The 20,990-nt window shown below is 54.6% G+C and overlaps 1 protein-coding gene and 1 long non-coding RNA gene across 10 annotated transcripts in view; one reads left to right on the forward strand and one right to left on the reverse strand.

The window, feature by feature from the left end:
- The window catches only part of RASSF7 (Ras association domain family member 7), a 34,472-nt gene extending 23,723 nt beyond the window's left edge, over window positions 1-10,749 (forward strand). For 4 of the 8 annotated variants that reach the window (XM_085062755.1, XM_085062754.1, XM_085062751.1 and 1 more), the window contains 5 exons: window positions 5,706-5,859; window positions 6,053-6,957; window positions 7,946-8,114; window positions 8,752-8,862; window positions 9,715-10,749. In XM_085062755.1, coding sequence (XP_084918881.1) covers window positions 5,757-5,859; window positions 6,053-6,957; window positions 7,946-8,114; window positions 8,752-8,862; window positions 9,715-9,746 — 1,320 coding nt within the window. In that variant the 5' untranslated portion in view covers window positions 5,706-5,756 and the 3' untranslated portion in view covers window positions 9,747-10,749. Of the gene's footprint in view, window positions 1-1,535; window positions 3,983-4,016; window positions 4,762-5,705; window positions 5,860-6,052; window positions 6,958-7,945; window positions 8,115-8,751; window positions 8,863-9,714 lie in introns of those variants that run through there. The other 4 variants (XM_085062753.1, XM_085062756.1, XM_085062757.1 and 1 more) reach the window with 4 other exon arrangements.
- On the reverse strand, window positions 7,993-17,095 carry LOC146436499 (uncharacterized). Of its 2 annotated transcripts, XR_014852688.1 has the most exons (3): window positions 14,843-17,049; window positions 14,140-14,185; window positions 7,993-13,858 (listed from the first exon to the last, which is right to left on the reverse strand). It is a non-coding gene; the product is annotated as an uncharacterized LOC146436499 (long non-coding RNA). The 2 variants fall into 2 exon arrangements; XR_014852689.1 differs by lacking the exon at window positions 14,140-14,185 and having other exon boundaries at window positions 14,843-17,095.
- Window positions 17,096-20,990: the final 3,895 nt, after the last annotated feature.

Here is a 20,990-nt window from a genome sequence, read left to right on the forward strand (position 1 = left end):
TTAATGGGGGTTGCTGGTGTGGTGCTTATGGCTCTCCAGAAATCTCTCTTTGGGCAGTTCCTGCAATATTGCAAGATCCTCGTGTGGAACATGTCACCCTTGGGCTGTGAGGGGATTTTGGTGGTGGTCTATGACTTCTGGCTCAAGTCATGCTTTAGCTCTCAAGCATGCAAATGCCACAAGACATCGTTTTCCTTTAATCTCCTTTAATGCAAAAAGCCTTTGAAACATGGATGTAAGTTTTGCTGATGCCAAGTGTGCATTATGCATTGTAGGGTGCCCCCAGCAGAAACTGCTTGCTATTGAAAGGCAGCACACTCTGGGGGATGTTTGGGCTTGGATCCATCCACACAGCTCTGGTGAAAGTGCACCTTCAGGTTAAATTACTGATTTTAAAAATTTGCTGACTTTTAGGACTTTCTGTCAGGCACAGCCTGTCAGAGTAGGGAGCTGGATAGGAGATGATAGGTGAACTGAGGATATGGGCCTATTATGGCCACCCCTAAATAAGCTGCTTGGGTGTGAATTAGAGCCCCATGCCTGCTGCTTCCTTGCTCCTGGGTGCTTGTGGCTGCCTTGCGTAAGGGCTGGTGGCTTCCTGAGGCCTGGGGGGTGAGTAGCGCTTGCACACCCTCCCTGTGACAGCAGAAGGGTGAAGAGCTGCTTCTCTGGGCTGTGACCACTCTGGTAGGACTCGTTTGTCACCTTGTGAGCTTGTTTAACCCCTGCCAACTCTTCATGCCAGGATGAAGTAACCCATTTGCTGCTCTGGTTTGGAGCTCTGTGTGAGTGTCCTGCCATCACCCTGATGGCAACTGTGCTGAAAGACAGGACACTGACATCTTTGCTAGGTGACTCTCTTGGCTGCTGTACAGCAGGCCAGGGGACGTTTGGATCCTTCAGGATCCTGGGGCCAGCATCCTCAGGACAAGCTGGAATGGTGGAAATTCACCGAGTGGCTCGGGGCAGGGACTTTGCCTGGTGCTCCCAGCTGCGGTGGCAGTGACCCTGAGGGGTTGCCAGACTCTGCTGCACAGGCAACTCGTTCAGAGATGTGGATGGTCATCTCTGCTCAGCATGGGAGCTGCCAGCCTGGAAAGAGCCACGGCATCAAACCTTGCCATAGCTGATCTGTGCTCAGTGCTGGATCTGCCAGTGGTGTCAACCCTTACCTGGCCACAGCATCACCTTCTGTCCTGGGACAGACATGGGATGGAAAGCCCAGCAGAGCTGCTCAGTCCCTGAAACAGCTCAGCCAAGAGCAGGTGATGCCGCTCCAAAAGAGGGTCCCAAGCCAGGAGGACACAGGTCATGGTCTGGAGGGAAACGTGGACCATGTCCCATCCCCTCCAAACTGCTGCAGGAGGCTTCACTTATTTATGGATATTCTCTGTGTTAGGTCACCAGGGAGGATTCTCTGTGTTGGATTAACAGGGAGGCTTTTGCCCCACCAGAGGTTTCAGCAGGTGGGCAAGTACCGTCTTTCCCCTTTGGTTCCCAGGGGCTGAGCAGGGAGAGACTTGAGGAAGTACTGAATAGCTGCTGGATGCGTCACGGCAGCAGTTGATCCCGGGCAGTGAGTCACAGCCAGCCTGCCAGCGCCCCGGCATGGAGGATGGCAGCACAGGGCCACCCCTCCCCTCCCCTCCCCACTTGCTGCTTACTCATGTATTGAGTTGGGTTTTTTTATTGGTGTGTCTGCACAGGGCTAGGATGAACATCCCCCTGGCACTGGGTGGGAGAGGAGCCAGAGGGTCAGGTTCAAAGTAGAAATAAAACAACTAAGAGTACTCCAGCAGTTTCCTGACTAGCAAAGCTGCCGGTCCCCGTGGACACCTTGGTGTCTCAAGGATGGCTCATCACAGCCTGCTCTCAAGTTTAAATGCAGCTTTATTAACTGTGACCCTTTGGGACCCTACCCCCAGCCCAAATCTTGACATGAAAGGCTGGGCTTCTGGATTCCTTTCACTTTTAATTAGGCTTTCTTGGAAGCCCTCCCTGTGGTGCTGCTCTCCTGCTACCTGGCCCTGTACCCAGCTTCCTGGCAGGGGGTGGACATAGTGAGGGAGGTGAGTGAACCTGCAAAAATGGGTAAAACCTTAGTGCTGGTGGGTTGCCCATCTCAAAACCTTTATGCTGGTCCCAGATGGTCCTTTTTAGGAGCTGTGGTAGAGGTTTTTGGGGTGCTTTGGGATTTGGGTTGCAGCAGACCTTGCTGTTGGGTGCAAAATAGGTGTGTTTTTTCTGAAACAGATGGGGTTTTTTATTATTTTGTGTGTGGCAAAATGTAGTAGAAAAGCTCTTGCAAAGTGCTTGCAGTCCTTGGCTGGAAGGTGCTGTCTCAGCTTCTGAGAGACCCCGTAGGGGACATGGCAGGTGGCCCTGCAAATCAAGAGGGGTCCTCACTTCTGTAAGGATGATGACTGGCCAATCTTCTTGGCTGGATGTGTATTATTTCAGGTCCAGGGGAGGTCACCAAACTGTGTGAATCCCAGCAGCCATCAGGATGGCAGTTTGCAGGAGCAAAATGTGCATTCTCCTGCATGTGCAGAAATACTCCTTCATCTCCTCTCCCTTTAGCCTGACAGTTTCAGGGAGGCTAGGAGACAGCAGCACCAGGAATCAAAAGGAAGCTGCAAGATTTGAGATTTTTAATTTAAAAAAATATAAATTTTTTTAGTGTCAGCATTTGAAATTCTGACTTTCAGTTAGGAAATCTGTTGAAGTCATGATATGAATCACCCCTACTCACAATTTTAGGACCCATCACATGCAGAAAGGGAACAGAAAATTAGTAATTTTATTATTCTGTTTCCAATAAAAATTATTTAGAAATCCATAGTGGGGAGGGGATAAGAATAAAATGAGTGGCCTTTGTGAGCAGCTGTCATGTGTCCTGGCACCCACAGCCACCTGCTGGCTTCCCTGGTGCTGTTTTGGGGCAGGGGCAGGGCCTGGCAGCTGCCTGCACTTCTGGTTCATGATCAAAGCAACCTCCTAGGGCAAATACAAACAGAGGCAGCTGGAAACCCGCCTTCTGCTGAGAAGCTGCTCTTCCCCAAGAAAAGTAATTCTTGCCCAAAAAGAAGCCCATTATGTCTCCTACCTGGTGGTGTAATGAAGGCACACCCACTGTTAACACAGGAGGTCAGCAGAAAAATTCGAGGAGGGTCCTTTTGCAAGTGGAACAATGAGAGTCTCCCCCAGCTGCTGGTTTTTTGAGTGAAGGTAAAGAACTAGGTGGGTTACAGCAAAGGTGATGCTGGGACAAGGTGAAGGTTTTATGTTTATTGCCTGATGGGTTTTATGGTGGGTTTTTTTGAACTAGGGAGATGCTGCTATGGTGTAGTATTAGGGATAAGATGCTGAGTGCAGCCCTTATGATGTCCCTCCTGTGCAGGAACTGAGGGGTTCAAGGAGCATTGCAGGTTCCCTCAGATAAGGATGAGCCTTCATCCTGTCATCTCCCTTGTAAGCACAGGGATCTGGGAGAAGAGGGGCAGCCAGGCTGGTTTTGGGTGTGAGCTGACCCTCCCCAGAAGGCAGAGGAGGGAGCAGTCCCCAGCCCTATTTAACACCCCCCTCTAAGGGGACAGATAAAATCCTGTATCTGGCAGTGAGCTGGAGCTGACTCCCAAAACCCCTGGAGGTTACAGCAAGGTTACTTGCAAGGATCTAAGGAAACAATAAAGTTCAGTGGTTTTTGGGAGGCTGGAGAATGTGGTGAGGAATATGCCTTGGCTGCTTTTAGGCGCGTTTCTCTTACACAGGGAGCAAAGCTGGCTGCCTCTCTCCCAGCTTTTTGGCAGCGGTGTGCCGCATGCTGGGCTGCTGGTAAATGATTGCCTGGAACGCCGGGCGAGGCGGGGCCGGAGGTTGGTGCCTGGTTTGAACCCAGACAGGTGCCCAGGACCCGTGTGCCAGCAGCCATCCTGCTCCCACAGCCCGCAGCGCTCGGCACCCGCTGGATTTTGCAGGCAAGGTGAGGCTGTTTGGTGTGACTCGACAAGCTATTTTATTTTTCTTATTTATTCTTTAGCCCCTGGCCCCCTTACTGGGTCATGGCACAAGAAGCCAGATTTGAGACTAGCTTGATCCCTGGCCAGGGCAGAGGTGGGGGGGATAGGGAATGTTCTATGGGATGTGCCGCAGTCCAGTTTTGGTGTTAGGGTGCTGCTGAGGGGGATTTTGGGAAGTAGTGAACAGCAGTGGCTTCAGGGTGAGTTGGGTGGTGCCGCAGTGGCACCTGGACTTTGCTCCATGTCGGGGGACAGTTGCTGCCTTGAATACACAGGATAGGGGAGTGGTGCCAAAACAGAGCTTTAAATTTAAATCTTGCAAATGTTAGTGGTTTGGGGCTTACAGGGAGGTGGGCCGAACCCAAGGTGCCCTTCAGCCCCACCAGTTTTCCCCGGTTGCTCAGCCAAGGCAAACATGAGCTCAGCGCCAAGGTATTTGCGACAGCCACTCTGTGCCCATGTTTTGGAGGTGGGCAGGGAGGTGGCACCAGCAGGACGTGGCACCTGCGCAGAACGTCCTCACCGAGCCGTGTCTTCCCTGGCTTCTCCTTGCCTTTCTCACACCATGACTAAAATTCCTCATCACTGGAGGCAGGACCCTCTGAGCCCTCCCTTTGATTACTCAAGCAGGCAACAAGAAATAATGAAGAGGTGGAGTTTAACCTAAAGTCAAACTTTCCACAGCCTGGCTGCAAAGTTGGGACAGCTGGAGCAGAGGGATGGAGGGGCTACAACTAGCCAGGTGAGGCTGGAAAAGCAGTTTGTGACCCCTGGATGGAAGGCCTGGAAATTTCATGTATGTTATTCCATCCAGGGCGTTCAGACAAGACTGATACTGTCAAAACCAGTGTTACAGCAGGGAAAATAGATACATCTTTGCACAGCGTTTGAAAACAAAGTAAGCTCAAAATATTTGAGTTCTGTACAGCTTGTGCTTAATTTTTTTTTAATTTATGGTGGTTGCAGTTGTTGGGCTGCTGGAAGAGGCAGGAGTTGGATGTGCCCAGGCTAACAGGTGTTGTTTTAAGGTAGTGGTAGGCACTGGATGAGAGCTGAGCTGTGCCCTGGTGTTGATCAGAGCCTGGGCTTCGTCATGGGTGTTCGTGCCTGGCTCCCCCTCCCAAACCCTATCTTTGGTCATGCTTTTGTTCAGAAAGAGGCTTTATTTTAATTTCTTAATCCCTCTCTGATAAATTGAGATGGAGGTAAATATGAAAAGATTAAAATGTGCATTACCTGCACCTTCCCTCAATATCATTGCAAAAGTGGGCAGCCGGCAGTTCCTCTGCCTTTTCCAATGTTGTTTAGAAAATCCCCCACTGCCACTCTGTCAAATTGTCAGAGAAATTGCAATGGAGGTCCAGCAAACCCGTTAAAAGTCTGTGCTCACAGCAGAAATAACCTGGGCATCTTTTGGGCACCACGCAGGCTCACAAACCCCATCATTTCCCGCCATAAGAAGATTTGGACCCACTGTCCAGACATGAGGGGGAAAAAAATTTTCTTTGCTGGTGAATATCACTGTTTAATAACCTCAGCAAAAATGCAATCTATGCTCAGGGTAGCAGCGAGCAACTTCTTGGTCTAGGATTCACCCTGTGGGATGGTGATTTAATTGCTTTTAAAATGTCTTGTATTCCTTGTTAGTGGCTTGGGATGGAAAGCTAGCGTCTTTTCTCCCCACAGGCAGCCTGTCCTGCAATGACCCTGAGCACCTGAGGCCCAGCAGCCGTGGGGATGGAGCTGAAGGTCTGGGTGGATGGGATCCAGAGGGTTGTGTGTGGAGTCTCGGAGCAAACCACCTGCCAAGAAGTCGTCATCGCCCTGGCGCGGGCCATTGGTGAGCCATCTCCATCTGCTGGGGGGACGTCCCATCTGCAGGTTCTTCCTGGGAAGAGGAGACCTCGGGTGGGTGGGGGTCTTGCTCGGTGGTGGTGGCAATGCCACCAGCCACTGCCTGTGGGGCAGGACCCTCGGCACACCCCTGCCGGCCTCTGCTTTCCCACTCTGATGTGCTCACCTCCTCCCGGCAGGTCAGACGGGCCGCTATGTGCTGGTGCAGAAGCTGCGGGAGAAGGAGCGCCAGCTGCTGCCTCTGGAGAGTCCCCTGGAGTCGCTGGCCAAGTGTGGGCAGTATGCCAACGACGTGCAGTTCATCCTGCGGCGGACAGGCCCCAGCATGGCCGAGCGGCCCTCCTCGGAGGGTGCTCCCCAAGCTCCCGAGAGGACGTTCATCCGGGCCAGCTTGCCCATCAAGCCCAGGTTCACCAGCATGGATGCACCCCGTTCCCGGGAGCCAAAAAAGTCCATGACCTTCAACTTGGGTCCTACAGGCTCCAGCGACCTGTTCAACATGGGCCGATGGAGGCACCAAGCACGGGACGGGATAGACTTGGAGGGTGGTGGGGTTGTCCAGCCCTCCAAGGAGGAGCTTTTTAGGAGAGTGCTGCAGCAGCAGGAGCAGCTGCATTCCTTGGAGGCCCATGGGGACACCCTGGAAATGGACCTACGGCTCTGGGAGCGCAGCCGGCTTGCCGGCCAGGACAATGAGATCCTCTATCTGGAGCAACTGGTGCGGAGGAATGAGACGGAGCTGGGTGAGGAGGAATTTTGGCAGAGTGAGCTCCGGCTGGAAAAGGAGTGCGAGCGGGAGCGGCAGGAGCGGGTCAGGAACCTGCGGGCCAGCCTGGAGGAGTACACCCAGAGGATCTATGAGCTGAGTGTTCGGACTGAAGCCCTGCAGGAGGAGATCCAATGGGAGATGGCCGAGAGGGCCAAGAGGGGGAAGGAGATCTCTATGCCCAGCCCCATAGAGCTGGAGGACATGGCCACCAAAATGAAAAGGGACCTGGAGGCCAAGGTCAAGCAAGGCAACCAGCTGGAGAGCAACCTGGCCAGTGTGGAGAAGGCCCTGGAGGAAGCTGAGAAGAACTTGCAGGTAGATAGGACTGGGTTGGGCCGCCCCATGGGGTGGTAGGACCTTTCGGGAGGGGATGGGACCATCTTTCCAGCCACACAGAGCAATGGGTTGAGTGGGGTTGGTTATCCCTCCCGCCCAGCGAACTTGGGGCTGGGTGCACAGGTCTCAGCAGCAGTGATCATTGTCAGAGGGACACCACTACTCCTGCCCCACTGGCACAGTGACCCACACCCGTCACTCTCCGTGCAAGCTGCATCTGGGCTAATGCTCCTGCTGACTGGTGCACAGGGAGCACAGCGTTGCTCCGCTCCAGGACAGACAATGGTGCTGGAGTAAAAAGGTCAATGTATGGGGTTGGTGGCATTGGCACAAGGATAAGTGTCGTCTTGGATGAAGGAGTTGCAAAGGGGATAGCACAGGTCCCATGGTGCCTGTGCACAAACCCTTTTGACCGTGCAGGATTTGGGCTCATGGTGTGGGGCTGTGCAACGTGGAGATGGCAGCTCTGGGGATGATCCATGATTCCCCCCCAGCTCAAGTGTTGCAGCCTCCCAGCATCAGGGGGTCAAGGGGCTATGTGACTCCCACCTTCTGCCCACCGGGTCCCCTTTGATGGAGCAAAAAGGGGAAGCTTTTATCCAACCAGGCTTTCCCCAGGCTGTCCATGCTTTCAGCATCTTTCCTTGAGCATCTCATTTGCATTTGGCATCTCCCAGCACGGCGGCGGCTGCCGTTTGATGGCTGCTCTCACCCTCATGCGGAGATGCAGCAAAGCAGGGCTGTTCCCAAACCAACGCCTTCCTCGTCCCCACTGCCTTGGCACCCCGCTTCTTGCAAGCCCTCGGAGAGGGGCGGCTGAGCCACAGACCCCCTGAGGTCCCCTCTGCTGGCTTCGGCAGGGAGAGCCCCAGCGGGGGAGCAGCTCCAGGGGACGAATGCCAGCTGACTTGGGGCACGGGGGAAACATGCGGCTCACCCTGTCCTCCCCTCGGTGTGTGTTTTGCAGGCCCAGACCCAAGAGCTGGAGGAGTTAAATAAGGAGCTGAGGCAGTGTAATTTGCAGCAGTTTATTCAGCAGACGGGGGCCACGGTGACCGTCCTGCAGGCCAGGTCCGAGGAGGACGCCCAGCCGGAGCCGAGCCTGTGCGAGCTGCCAGCCTACCGGCGAAACGGAGGTCAGCACGCTGCCGCTGGCTCGGCCGCGGGGGCTGCTCCGCGGGACCCCTGCCCGCTCCCTGCCTCCTTCTCCAAGGGGTCAGCCCCGAAGCTGACCAGTTCTCCCCTGGGCACTGAGGTTAGGCAGGTGGGGGTTTGTGTGCTGACGTAGCAGTCGCTCACCACTCCAGGGGGTTTCAGAGATTTGCCAGCCCTGGGGCTCCTTCCTCCTCCCCATCAAAGTCTGGGGGCTGCTTGTAGACACGCACAGGAGTCGCATCTGGCATTGCTGCTTTCAGGGCCGAGGTTGCTGCAGGGAGCTTTCCTTCACAGCCTTGCTCATGTCACCACAGCGGCTGCAGCAAAAGGCAGGTGGCTGAAGGCCAGCGTCAGTCCCTGGGGGCTGTGGGCTGGTGGGGACATGCTCTAGCCGCCAATGACCTTTCTGTGTTTGGCAAGGGAGGGGTGGTGCCCAGGGCCTTGTCTGCATCCTCACAGGCATGAGGGGTGGTGGCGGGGGGCTCTCACAGAAAGGGACCTGGTCGTTTCTCCTCCGGAGCAGGTGACGTGACTGCCCTGCGGCACCGCGGTGCTGTGCCCAGCGAGTGTGGGAGGCTCGAGCCCTGCCTGAGCCGGATGTTTTTCCCCATCCTGTAGGTTTTTCTCCCACCACTGGTACCGACTCGCCTCCCCAGGTCAGCACCAAGCAGCTCCTCAGCCATCCCAGGACCCTGCCGGAGCCCCTGGTGTCCAGCCTGAACCCCGAGGGTGCGTATGTCCTGGTGGGGCCGGAAGCGGGAGCTGGTCTGCAGAGGATGGGTGGGAAGAGGGGAGAGGCTTTTGCTGCCCAAAATGGGCTGCAGAGAGCAAGCGTGTGCTGGTAGTGGGAGGCCAGAGCTATTTATAGATGCCATTAGGAAGTGCAAAGCTCACACTCTGGCAGTCTCTGCTCTGCTGCCAGGGGCTCGCACACTGGCAGCCCTGCTCGCTGCCGTGCCAGGAGCTGTGCAGGATGGTTCTCATCCTCTCTCCTGCCACTCCCAGGATTAAGACGTTGTTCAGTTAGGATGGGGAGAACTTGCCTCCTGACTTTTACAGGAGCTTCTTTTGCTTCATCTTAGTGACCAGTTTATCCCAGGAGATCAAAGGACTGCATGACTCCTGCCTTCCACCCACCAGGTCCCCTTTGGTGAAGCAAAATGGGGAAGCTTTTATCCACAGGCCTTCCCCAGGCCATCCATGCTTTCAGTATCTTTCCTTGAGCATCTCATTTGTGTTTAGACCTTTCTACCTCCTGTGACTCTTTTTTCACGTTGCACCTGTTTTTTGGGTGCAGCAAAAGCGGGCTGTGGTAGGGACACCTCCCTGCCGTGGTGCTGCTGCCTCCACCCTGGCATCCTACTCCATCCCACATCACCTTTGCCTCAGCAAAACCCTACTGCCATCCTCCTCGCAGCCCAATGCATCCACCCCCATCCTTCAGGACACTGCGGCATCTGCATTCCCATCTCCCCGTCCATGCTTTGCACTTGCATACATCCTGTTTCCCATTCCGCTTTTTGCAAGTGCTCACCCACCATGGTGGGATTGCTCACGTGGTTTTTTTTTCTTGTCTTGCAGTTGTATCAACCAGGCAGAGCATCTGGAGGTAGAAGGGCCCAGGCAGTGGAGGATCAATCGCCTTCAAAGTGTAACTGTATAAATAAACCATATTATATATATATATATATATATTTTATATTTTTTTTACTGCTTTATATTGTGAATGGATGTGGATGGCCAGACTGAATATTTTTACAGACTGTAAAGTAAAACCAGAGACTGATGACACAAAGCAACCCTCTTCCCCTGTGGAAGAAAGCGACTCCCTTCTATTTTTTTTTTCAAAGCAGTTTATATATTCAACAGAAAACAGCAGTACACCCATTCCTGCATAGCCTCCTCAAAAGACCCATCATGCATTTGGAAAAGTCCTTGTTCCTTTGACTAGAGGAGTGAAGCTGCAGTGGAGACCTGCGTGGAAGCTCACCTGGATGGAGCAAGTTAACAGATTTTACAAAAGCATCTCGTCACAGCAAGTGAGGCCATGACAAACAGCCTCTTCACTGGCTGCAGGGGAGGCACAAAAGCAGCTTTAAGACAAATTTCTGGCCCGTTTTTTAATGCATATTATAAGAAACCTGTAGGAGAAACTCACTTTCCATGGTGCCAAGGACATTGCTCCAAGGAAGCACATAGCAGGAGCTTGTTTTTCTTAAATACATTTAATCTTTCAACTTTTTTTTTTTAAATAAAATATTGCAGAATGAGCCCTTCCCCGGTGATGGTGAGTGGGGAACAGGACCAAAACACTCTTGGTGACATTTCCCTGATTTTTTTAATTTTTTTTTTTTTTTAAACTTGATGGCCAGTAGTTACTGTTTTGTTCATCTGTCCCAGCGGGTCACCTTGTATTTTAATTGCAAAACCAAAGTGGTTTGGGGAGGGGATGAGTTCGTGTGGGAGATCCCCGAGCCTGTTTTCAACACGTCATGTGTGAAAAATGTGACTCGGGCACAGCGTTCGCCGTAAAACCCCCCTTCCCCCGTGCGAATGTAAATCCTGTGCGCCACAGATCCAATTTTCAATAAATCTTTGGGAAAGGATTTGAGCAAAGCGAGTGTGAGTGTGCTGTTGTGGCCAGGGTGAGCCGTCCCTGCCGGCGCCTGCTTCGGTGCCTGATGGACACGTCCGAGCGCTTTGCGCACCCCGCAGCTGTCTCTTTCATTTCCGACCCATCTCTTCCTATTTGCTGAATTAAAGCTGTGAGTATTTTATAACTGACTGAATCTTATGCACACAGTGCTCTTTTCTTCTTTTTTTTTTTCACGAAGTGCTTTACAAGCAGGGGATGCAGCTTGTCTCCGGTGAGCTGTGGCCATCTATGGGATGAAACATGGCAACATTTTAATAATGCACAGCAGCAGCTCGGAGCATTTTAGGACAGGAGGCGAAGGGGGTGGTGCTTGGCTGCAGACAGGAGCAGGTAAGGGGAAATTTCCCATTTGCCTCCAAGCCCCTTTGTCTGCACCTGGATAACAGGAGCTGGGAATGTCAGCTTTTGCTGTCCGTCACTATCTCCCCTGAGACTCTGCTGTGCTCTGGTCCCTGGGGACATCCTCCCCTCTCAAAGCTGCTTTTCAAGGTGCCACCACAGCCTAGCAGACTGATCAAGTGATATTAAAGGATTAAAGTTGGTTTTGTTGGGAGATCCACTGGTATTGCTGTGTCTCAGATTATGACTGGAGAGCTGCCACAGTGGGGAAATGCAATTTCAAAATTGTCTTTTTTGAATCTGGGCTTTTGGGGTTTTTTAGGCAGGTTGTTTTTCAAGCTCCTCTTCACCCTCCTCCTTAAATCATGTATCTCAAAGAAAATTAGTTTAAAATGTGTGTTCCATCCAGCTGTGTCTAGTTTCTCCCCTGCTTGCTTGCTTTTTGGGCTTCACATGCTCATTTTTTTGGACTCTTGGTTTTAAAGAATCTGCCTTGCTAAGAGGAGGGTGATAGAGACTGTAAAAAGAGCATGTCAGTGCTGCTTAAGGGGGGAAAAAGCATATTGAGAAAACCCATTTGCTTTGAACATGGCCAGATTTCAGGGTGTTATGGGACATCCTCTGCATACCCTGAAAAACTGACCTCTGTAGGTTTAAAACTGTATCTTTCATTTTTGGGGCTACATTTGTAGCTTCACCTTCTGCAAAATAAACAGAAATAAAGAGAAAAGGGTCATCGCTTATGGCTCTTCCAAATGGGGGCAGAAAATTAATCTGAATCTCTGACATTGTGGGGGATTTTTTTCCACTGTCTTATGATTATATATTATTTATTGGTTTTGCAGGTTCAGTTATTATCTCACAGGCCAAACCAGCACCAGTTTTTCCTGGAGGGAGGTGTGGGAGGGTGTGGAAAATAAGTATTTAAAATACATACATCACAGCAGATTTTGGCCCTTCAGCTGATGCCCCTTGGCTGGCATGCAGGATTTGGAACTGTTGTGTGGGTAGGAGACAGAGTAACTTGACAGAGTAATTTAGTGTCCCCCACTGAGGTCTGATAATGAGGCATGGGATGGGGGAAACTACCCTGACCAGGGGCTAACTGTGTTCTTCCAGCTCAAGACTGTGGCTCCTTGCACATTCTCTTCATTTTGTGTCCCACAAACCATCACCCAGCTGCTGCCCAGGCCAGCAGTGTTCTGGGAGGTAATAAATGAGTTCGATTAACACCTCTGTCCCTGCTGTGGTGCATGTGGGGGAGAGGTGGTAATCAAAGTGGTGTGTCACCTCAGGAGCTCCCCAGCCCAGGGTGACCATATTGCTCCTGGCTCGGGGGGCCTGTGCTGGCCAGGGGAACGTGCAGGTCCCTGCCTGTTATTTAACGCAGCGCGGCTCAATACCCGCTCCCGCTGCCCCGCCTTCCCGCTTTTATCTGCTCTAAAGTCTGTGTCAATAATACATTTCTGCCATTGAATATTTTATTGATGGTTTGACTTTTTTGCTGCTCGCAATTCCCATTTCAAGGCTGCGTGATTGTTCCTAATTAAAATTTTATGCCCTGGGACAAGCCTTCTTGCTACAGTGGAGATGATGCTGTCCTTTTCTAGGCCACTACAGAGTGGTAGGAAGAAATTACCATTACCCATTGTTATGAGATTAAAACAAAGCAAATAAATTATTGTTTTTTCCCTTAAAAAACAAACCAAAAGCCCGCGTACGGCGCGTACTGGAGAGGGAACAACTGGCTGGCAGGCAAGGCAGGGATCCAAGCGTGCAGGGTGGCTTGAGGATGCTGTGCCTGGCTGCACAGGGACTCGTGTCCCCATGTCCCTCAGGCGCTGTGGGCAGCTTCTTCCTTCCCTGTAGTGGGCGGGAATGGACTTCAGAGCTTCTCTCTCTCCTCAGCTGCTTCTCACAGCTAGCTCCAGTGCCACCCAAAAATCACAAAGCGAAGGATAGACCTGTTTTTCACTGGTGAGCAGGCCTGCTTTTTTGTTGAGAGTTTTTTTTTTGGGGTGGGGGTTGGTTTGTTTTTGTTTTTTTTTAAACTAAAAAAATCAGCAGGTTCTGTCTGCACAAGGAGGTACCATTCAGGAGAGTATTTCAGCCACTTCCAGCCTCCTTAGCGCCCTTTTCCTGGCTGCACTACCTGATTTAATTTTATTTTTTTTTTAATATTGCATAAGAAAAATGGCCCCCAGCTCCTCACCCATCTATCCTGGACTGTCAGCTCCTCACCATCCTCATCAGATGGTGGTCTGGGTGCCAGCACTGCCCCAGGCCAGTACAGTTTCTTTAGGGCAACACTGCTGCAGACACTTGAATCATCCCAAATTAGCAGAGAAGTATTTGTAGGAGTTCCTAAATGTTTGGGTTTGGATTCTTTTCTCCCCTAAATTTCATCTAGAGTGCTAGAAGCATTTGTACTGCCTCCCAGCCCCTGGATTTGGCAAGCAGCTTTTAAAGCACACACTTCAGCACCAGTTACATAAGGAAAGGTGTGAATGTCTGGAGGAGAAAATGCCCGTTGGTTTTGCTCCCCAAGTGGTGTACAGATGCTCTGCTGCTTGCTCCTGGCAGCACAGCTTCTACCAGCATAGTTCACTGCAGATGAAGAAGAGCTGTTTGAACTGGTGTGTGTGTCCATGCAGGGAGCATTTTCTGCTCTCCTATGATGATTTTTCTTTCTCCATCTCAGAGTATAGACTGACTGTGTTCTACCTTGTCCTGGAAAAAAAAAAACCCATAAAGCACTAGAGGAGGCTGGGAAATTTTCTTGTTTATGGATGAGCAAGTTTCTCTCCCAACGGAACCTCCTGCCAGCAGAAATATCTTTTTTTTTTTTTTTTTTTATGTATTATATAAGTCCCTGCTTGCATTTAACTAACTGACTTCCTCTTAAACAATTCATGTACTCCTCCTATTCCTCATAGGCCAGCTTGCTCCTTTGGTGAGGCTTACCTGACCCTGGGACATGTTATGGACAGAACACAACAGGCGCTTCTTACCACGGTGCTTGAAGGGTTAGGCCTGTTCCCTTCCCTCCATGAAGTGCTGAAACAAGAACAAAATCTTTGAGGAGCACAAAGAGTCCCTTCAGCTCAACAGGCCTGAAATTCAGCATCTTCCCCTCCTGTAAGGCACTCCCCTGCCTCTCACCAAAAATCTCACAGAGAGCGAGAGCACACGACTACTCTTCTAACCAAGCTAAATACCATCGTACAAATCTGTTTACTAGCTACTGAAAAACGTGAAATCAAGGGGTGTTGCAGCCCTGGTGTATTTCCTCATCGTTCAGGAGCACCCTGGGGCTAGGCCAGGAGGGTAGGACTGATGCTGGTCTTTCTGCTTGAGGGACAGCCACATTGCACCCTTCTGCTTTCCTTTTTGAGCCAACTTCACTGGCCACAGAGGCAAAACAAGAGGTGGGAGGAATCAGGCATGCAATGCACATCAGCCATATCACTGAGAAGGCACAGCTTTCCTCTTCAGCTGGTCTGATGTCCTGGATTACAGTAATCAGAACCCAAAGACTGGTTTTGCACTATTTATTGAAGACTTCAGGTGACAGCACAGCAGGTTAGTTTTGAATCACACCACAAGAATGTTCAAAACAGGAATTGAGCTGTATGCTCCCCCCACTTACTGGAGACACACACACAAAAAAGGCAAACCAAACAAACTTCACTTCAACCCCTTCCTTTTGCTTACTGGAGCTGAACAGGATGGTTCCATAGGTAGCAGGAAGTCAGAAGTGTTCATACCATAGTGCTGCTCATAGGAACTGGGACAAGTCTTGCCAGGTGACCTGCAGAGCTGCTTCTGCCAGCGGCATCTCCCGGGGTTAGTCACCAGCCAGCACAGTCCCACATGCAGGGCTGTTTCTTCAAAAAGAAACAAAGCACCTTCATTTTCAGGCACAGGTTTGTCACCTGCATGGGCACCTATAAAATGGGATGGTAGGGGACTGTGGGCTTCAGTTTCAGCTCTCAGACACACACAGGTGGATTTTGCACCAGGTTTCCCTCTCTCCCTACTCTCTGTGCAGTTACACTGTGCTCCTGCCTGCTTGGGACCAGCAGTGGGAAGATGCTGTAGGTGCAGCTAGGAAAGAAAAAAGCAATCCCAGGCTGAGAGAGCTGTGGACTTGTCTGCCTCCCCCTGCTCCCCATATAAAAAGATTGGCCCATTTGGCTTCTGAACAAACATGAAAGCATCTTGGGTAAATTAATTTGGTTTTCCAAATTTCCCAGGGTGTTGGAGCACCCCAGAAACATAGAGCATCGAGGGAGCTGAGTTTTCTTGTGAAGAGCAGATGCTCCTCTGGGACCCAGAGGCAGAAATGACAAATAAAAGCATGAAGGAGAGATAGGGACAGGCAAAACTTCTCAGAGGGATACTTTACCAACACAGAGGACATTGCTCTCCGTTCTGTGCAATTAACTACTTATTGACCAGAGCACTGCAAATTGCTTCATATCAAGCCTTTACAGCAGCCCAGGGCTACATGAGAGCAGCCCCAGCAGGTGGAGGGATACCTGAACCCTTTCAGGAACCTCAGAAGGCTGCAGTGAATCCTAGCTGGTTATTAGGAAATTCAGATGACAATAAAGCTGTGCTACTCTTCAGAAAAGATACTTTTCAACTACCCAGCTTCTTCACCAGTCGAAAAATCACAAGAGAGAACTTCGTAGGAGAAGCCATTTGCTTTGTCACTTCCTCCGTTTTTAGTTACAGCCACCCTGGGTGGCTGGAAAAGTCCCTGCCTGGCTCGCCTTCCTGTTCGTGAGGGCCATGAAGTCAGAGTCCCCTGCGTGACATCACAACACATCAGGCAAGGCAGCTCTGCAAACGCCCAGCCAGGGCCGGGGCGCCAATAGAGCCCTGGCACAAGAAGAAGAAAACAGCGAGCAAAGGTGAGGAGTGGGATGGAAAAAAACCCAGCAACATAAAAGGAAAGTGAGGCTCGTTTCTGCTTTTCCTTTAACAGACTAGAGAGTCTCTCTTTAAATGTGACTCATCCGGGGCAATACTAGGCAGAGTTTCTTCTATTAACACACCCTTGGCAATAGCAGTTCAGTTAGTCACTGACCGGGTATCAAGACGTCACCGGCCGGGATGATGCGTCTCTGTAACTTGGTACGGAGTCCGCTAGCACTTATTTACTTTGGAGAAGAGCAAGAGAAGAGAGACGGGGGCACGCCATCCCTCCTGAGCAACTTTACAGCCAACTATTCGCACCCACACGCCGACACGGCCCGTTCCCTCCATCTCCGCTCCCGCCGGACACACCGAGCCGCGCTGCAGGAAGTGTTCAATCTTTCCATGCTCCCCTCTGCGAGTGCGGCCGATCCTGGGGCACTCCCGGCAGCGCATCGGGGGTCCGCAGAGCCGAGGATGGGGAGCAGCTGGAGGCAGGACAGTGGCGATGGATGGGGGAGCCGACTACTTGGCACGCCGGAGCCCCTCACCTGGGCGGCCGGGAGGGCAGGAGAGCGTCGAGGCTTCGAGGCGCGGATCCGGGGAGGCGAGGCGGCCGCACAGTGATGTCCGAGGAGCAGGTTAGCCGCTGTCACACGCACAGTGGAGTCGCCGAGAGCACAATGTGCGTTAGTCAGTGGCTCACCTGCTCCTGGAGGGTGACGGGGGGGCGGCGGGGCCCGCCTGCAGCACAGGAGACACCGGGCAGCGCGAAGGATGGGGCGCGGGAGGGGGGAGCCGCGCCGTGCCCGGGCTCTGCGGCGCGTGGGGCTGCAGCTCCGCGCTCCCACCCCCGGGACAGGCTGGCCCGTGCGGCCCCGGGGCCGGCGGTGCCCGGCGGCTCCGGAACGGGGAATCCCTCCCCGGCGCGCCCGCCGCTCACCTGCGCTCCCACTGCCGCCGCCGCCGCCGCCAACTTCTCGCTCTGCCCCGACCCGGCCCACGCCGCGCGCCGCGGCCCCTCGCCCCGCCCCCCGCGCCGCTACAGCCAATAGCGATGCCGCGCGCCCGCCCGCCGGCCCCGCCCCCGCGCAGCTCCAGCCAATGGCGGCTCCGCCACCGCCCGCCGACGGCCGCGGAGGGGCGGGGCCAGGCGGGCGGGCGGCCCCCCCGCCCCCCCGGCGGTGACAGCGGCGGGCGCGGCGCGTTCGCTTCTGCACGTCGCTGCTGCTGCGGGGAGGAACCATTTGTACCTGTTGAGCCGCCGCCCGCCTCCCGCTCACCCCGCCCCGCCGACCCCCGCCCTCCCCGCCCTCGCCGGCCGGCTCGTGCCGGCGGCCGCCGGCGGCGGCCCCCTGCCCCGCCGCCGCCGCCCGCGAGGGGCCCCTTCCCCGCTGGCCCCCCATGGCCCCGCCGCTCGTCTCCCTCTTTCCCCTCCGTCCCCCTCCCGCCCCCGCCGCAGCCCGGCCCATGGTACGGCCCGCCGGGGCCGTGCCATCAGGGCAGTGTCGGGGCGCACGTAGGCGGTGCGGGAGGGACGGGGCGAGGGGGCGGGGGGAGAGTCGGGGTGTCCCCGGCCGCCCCCCCCTCCGCTGCCCCTCTCCCTTTGCTGCATCAAATGTCACAGTGTCACACTAATTTTTTGTATATATCCCCCCCCCTTCGCTGTTCTTCGCTGGGTTGGGCGTGTGGCGAACCCGAGTGCCCCTCGCAGTGCTGGGGTACGGAGGTACCTCGGCCCCAGGAGTCTGCTTCCAGCAACTTCCCAGAAAAAAAAAAAAAAAAGGGACGGGCAGTTGGAGGTTTTCTGTATATCCTCAGTATAACAGAGCTCACCTTTACATGGGGCGAGCGAGCTCCCGCCCATCACCCTACAAGCCTCAGCCAAGCAAGCGGCTGGAATGCTGAAAATTTTAGTGCACCTCAAGGAGGATCTGCCAAGTACCAGAGACAGAGCTTTGTGGATGGGCGCAGCGCTGTCCCGCAGTGGGAAAAGCCTTGTTTGGAGACTCAGAGAGCCAGGCGTCGAGCCTGCAGGCTGGCTCCCATTTGCCCGAAGTCACACACACACACCCTCCTCGAACAGATCGGAGACCAGAGCGCGTCTGGGGGAGCGGGCACGTTTGGTGTGACCCCCTCCGCTTCATTTATACTGCTGATGGTCAAGGAAAAACACTTCGGGTGCAGATGTGGCCACTGACCAAACGCCACGCCTCATCCCTGGTGAACTGATGATGCATGCTGTCCAGCAAAAAGCACCAGTTCTGCATCCCTTGTGAAAACTTCCTCGGATTCAGCTGTCCCGGCTCCCACGGGTGTTTTGTAATCTGAAGCAAGATTTGGAAGCGCGGGCTCCCTGATAGCTGGTGGCAATTCCCCATCAAAAGGATTTCCTTACGTGTTTTGCTGGAGCGCTTTAACAGTCATCCGTGGCTCTGCTCTCCCGTTGCCGGTGTGGAGGGGGGATGGGGGGACAGCCCCTCTTCTGCGTGACAGCCCGCACAATGACAGGCTGTCTCTGTTGTCATTTTGTGTGCATGCTGTGTGGGGGGGTTTTGTTTTCACCCAGCAGCCGCAGGGGAAAAGTCACGTATTTTACATCGTCCCCAGCGCAGGGCTGGTGCCTGGGTCGGAGAGAAATCGCCTGCAGAGCACACCGACCTCTCCGGGGGTGAGCCAACACAAAAGAAGGCACAACTATGGAAAGTACTCTTTTTTTAAAAAATAGGTATTTTTGTGCGGAGTAACATGGCTGGGTACTGCCCCGACACCTCCCTGCCAGCACTGCTGCCTCTGCCAGCTGCTCTGCAGGGTACAGGACACACGTGCTGTTGGCTGCAGTGTTCCATCAAGTCCTTCATCTCTTCTTCCAAACAGTACCATACACTCCAGATTTTACAAAAAAAAAAAAAAAAAAAAAAAAATTTCTTCTCCTGACTGTAAGCACACATGAAAAGAGTGTGTTTTGAAGCAGTGCTTGCACAGCTGGCTGCTGGCACAGGCAGCTCTGGATGTTGCTCGGACCTCCCTGACCGCTGTGCTAAACCATCCAGCATGGAGCAGGGCCGGCGCGGAGCCAGCTGAGCACACGGCGGGCACAGGATGCGGTGCTGCAGCGGGTGAAGAGCTCGCCTGCAGTCCGAGCGAAGGGTGCACCGGGCCCTCGCTCTGGAGGTGCCACCGTCCGAGTCTCTAAAGGAACGGCGAGATCACCTGCCTCAGAGGATGGTTACTATTGCCCTGGCAAGGCCCTGGGCCCAGGGGCTTTGCCACAGTGCTGGTGGGTTTGCCCTCAGCCCCTGCTCCCCCTCCATCTCCAAACAAGTTCGTGGCTCAGCCCTTAATCTCTGGGATGAAATGTCCTGCTGACATGGCCGATGCTGTCCCGGGGAGAGCTCCCGCTTATCCCAGCCTTGCAGCTCTTCCCTTTGTTCCCAGCTGGCTTTCAGTCCCCGCGGCGGTGCCAGAGCCACGATGTGTGCAGTGACAGGGAAGTGCATTCGCGGATGGCGGGAGAGCGTCACGGGCTGCCCTCGGTCGGCGTCCTCCGTGCCCGCCTTGGTACAGTGCCGGTGCCGCTGTGCTGCGCCCATGCACTCGGGGAGGAATACACATGGGGCACCATGCCCCCATCCTATCCCTGGGAGCTGCCGAACACCGCATGAACTAACGTGCAAATAAAAAGTTGCCTCTCTGCAGTGCAGCTCTTGCCTTTTCTAGCACGGGGCAGTGCGTGTTCAGCGGCTGCGGCACCAGCAAGGGTTTCGCCCAGAGCCCTCCCGCTTCGCCCCTCTCACAGGCCTCGAGCGGGCAGGCAGCAGCAAGGCTGGCGCAGGTTTTGCTCCGCTCTGTGTTCTCTGGAAAAGGACCTTGTTTTCTTCCCGGGCCCCCGTCTGATTCCTGACAATGCCCCGAGTGTCTGCGAGGACACGCACGTTAGCTCTGGGTCACGTCCGCCCGCAAGCAGAGCCTGGGCTGCGCTCCCCTTGCCGGCGGACAGCCGAGGACAGCCCGGGCAGAGCCCCACGGCTGATGGAACAGCGCGAAACCAGCGCTTCCTCCTCTACGTGCGTGCGCTCACCCAGCGCGACGGGAACATTTGGGTCGGGCCCAGCCGCGTGTAGTGAAGAGGGGAAAAAACCAGCGGCGGTCCGCGAGAGGTGTTTAGCACTGATCCGTGTCCTCACGGACCGCACGGCCCGCACCGCGCTGCGCGAGGATGCTCCCAGCCCCGAGAGACGACGCCCGACGGAGCGGGACGGAGCATCCCGCGAGCGCAGCCCCGCGCTGGCCTCGCAGCACGGTGGCCTTTGCGCCCCGCTTTCCCCCCAAAAGCTTGGAGACACCGGCGGAGGGATGCCGGTCGCCCCTGCCAGCCCTGTTTGCATGGAGCAACCGGGAGCCGCCGGAGCGGGACCGGCGCTGCCCGCGGGAACCGAGCAGAACGGCGCCGTCCCCCCGCGGTCCCGCGGTGGAACAGCCCGGCGCGCCCCCTCCGCAATGGTTCAGCCCCGCGGCCGCTCTCCCCGCCGTCAACAGAATGGTTCGCTCCGCGCCCCCCGCCGCACCCGCGGTGGTTCGGCCCGCTGCCGCCCCGTGACCCGCCAGTGTTTCCGCAGCGCTTCCGGGGGAGCGGCGGCCGCGGGTCCTGCCTGCGAGCGAGCGAGAGAGCGAGTGAGCGAGCGAGAGCCGGCTGCTCCCGACCGGCGTGTGAGCGCGGGGCTGCTCCGCGGTGAGTGCCCGCGGCGGCGGACAGGCTCTGCGCGGGCGGGTGGGGGCCGGGCCGTGGGAGTTCGCGGAGAGGCCGCCCCCCCGCCCCGGCGGGGACCTGCCCCCGGCCGCTCTTCTCGTGTCGTTCCTATAAACAGCAACAACGACAGCATGTTTATGGGGTTGTTTTCCGACGGGAGACGCCTCCGCGGGAGGGAGTCCCGGTCGG

This window comes from Lichenostomus cassidix, chromosome 5 (genome assembly GCF_008360975.1).
Source record: "Lichenostomus cassidix isolate B80296 chromosome 5, HeHo_3.0, whole genome shotgun sequence".
Classification (NCBI taxonomy): Eukaryota; Metazoa; Chordata; class Aves; order Passeriformes; family Meliphagidae; genus Lichenostomus; species Lichenostomus cassidix.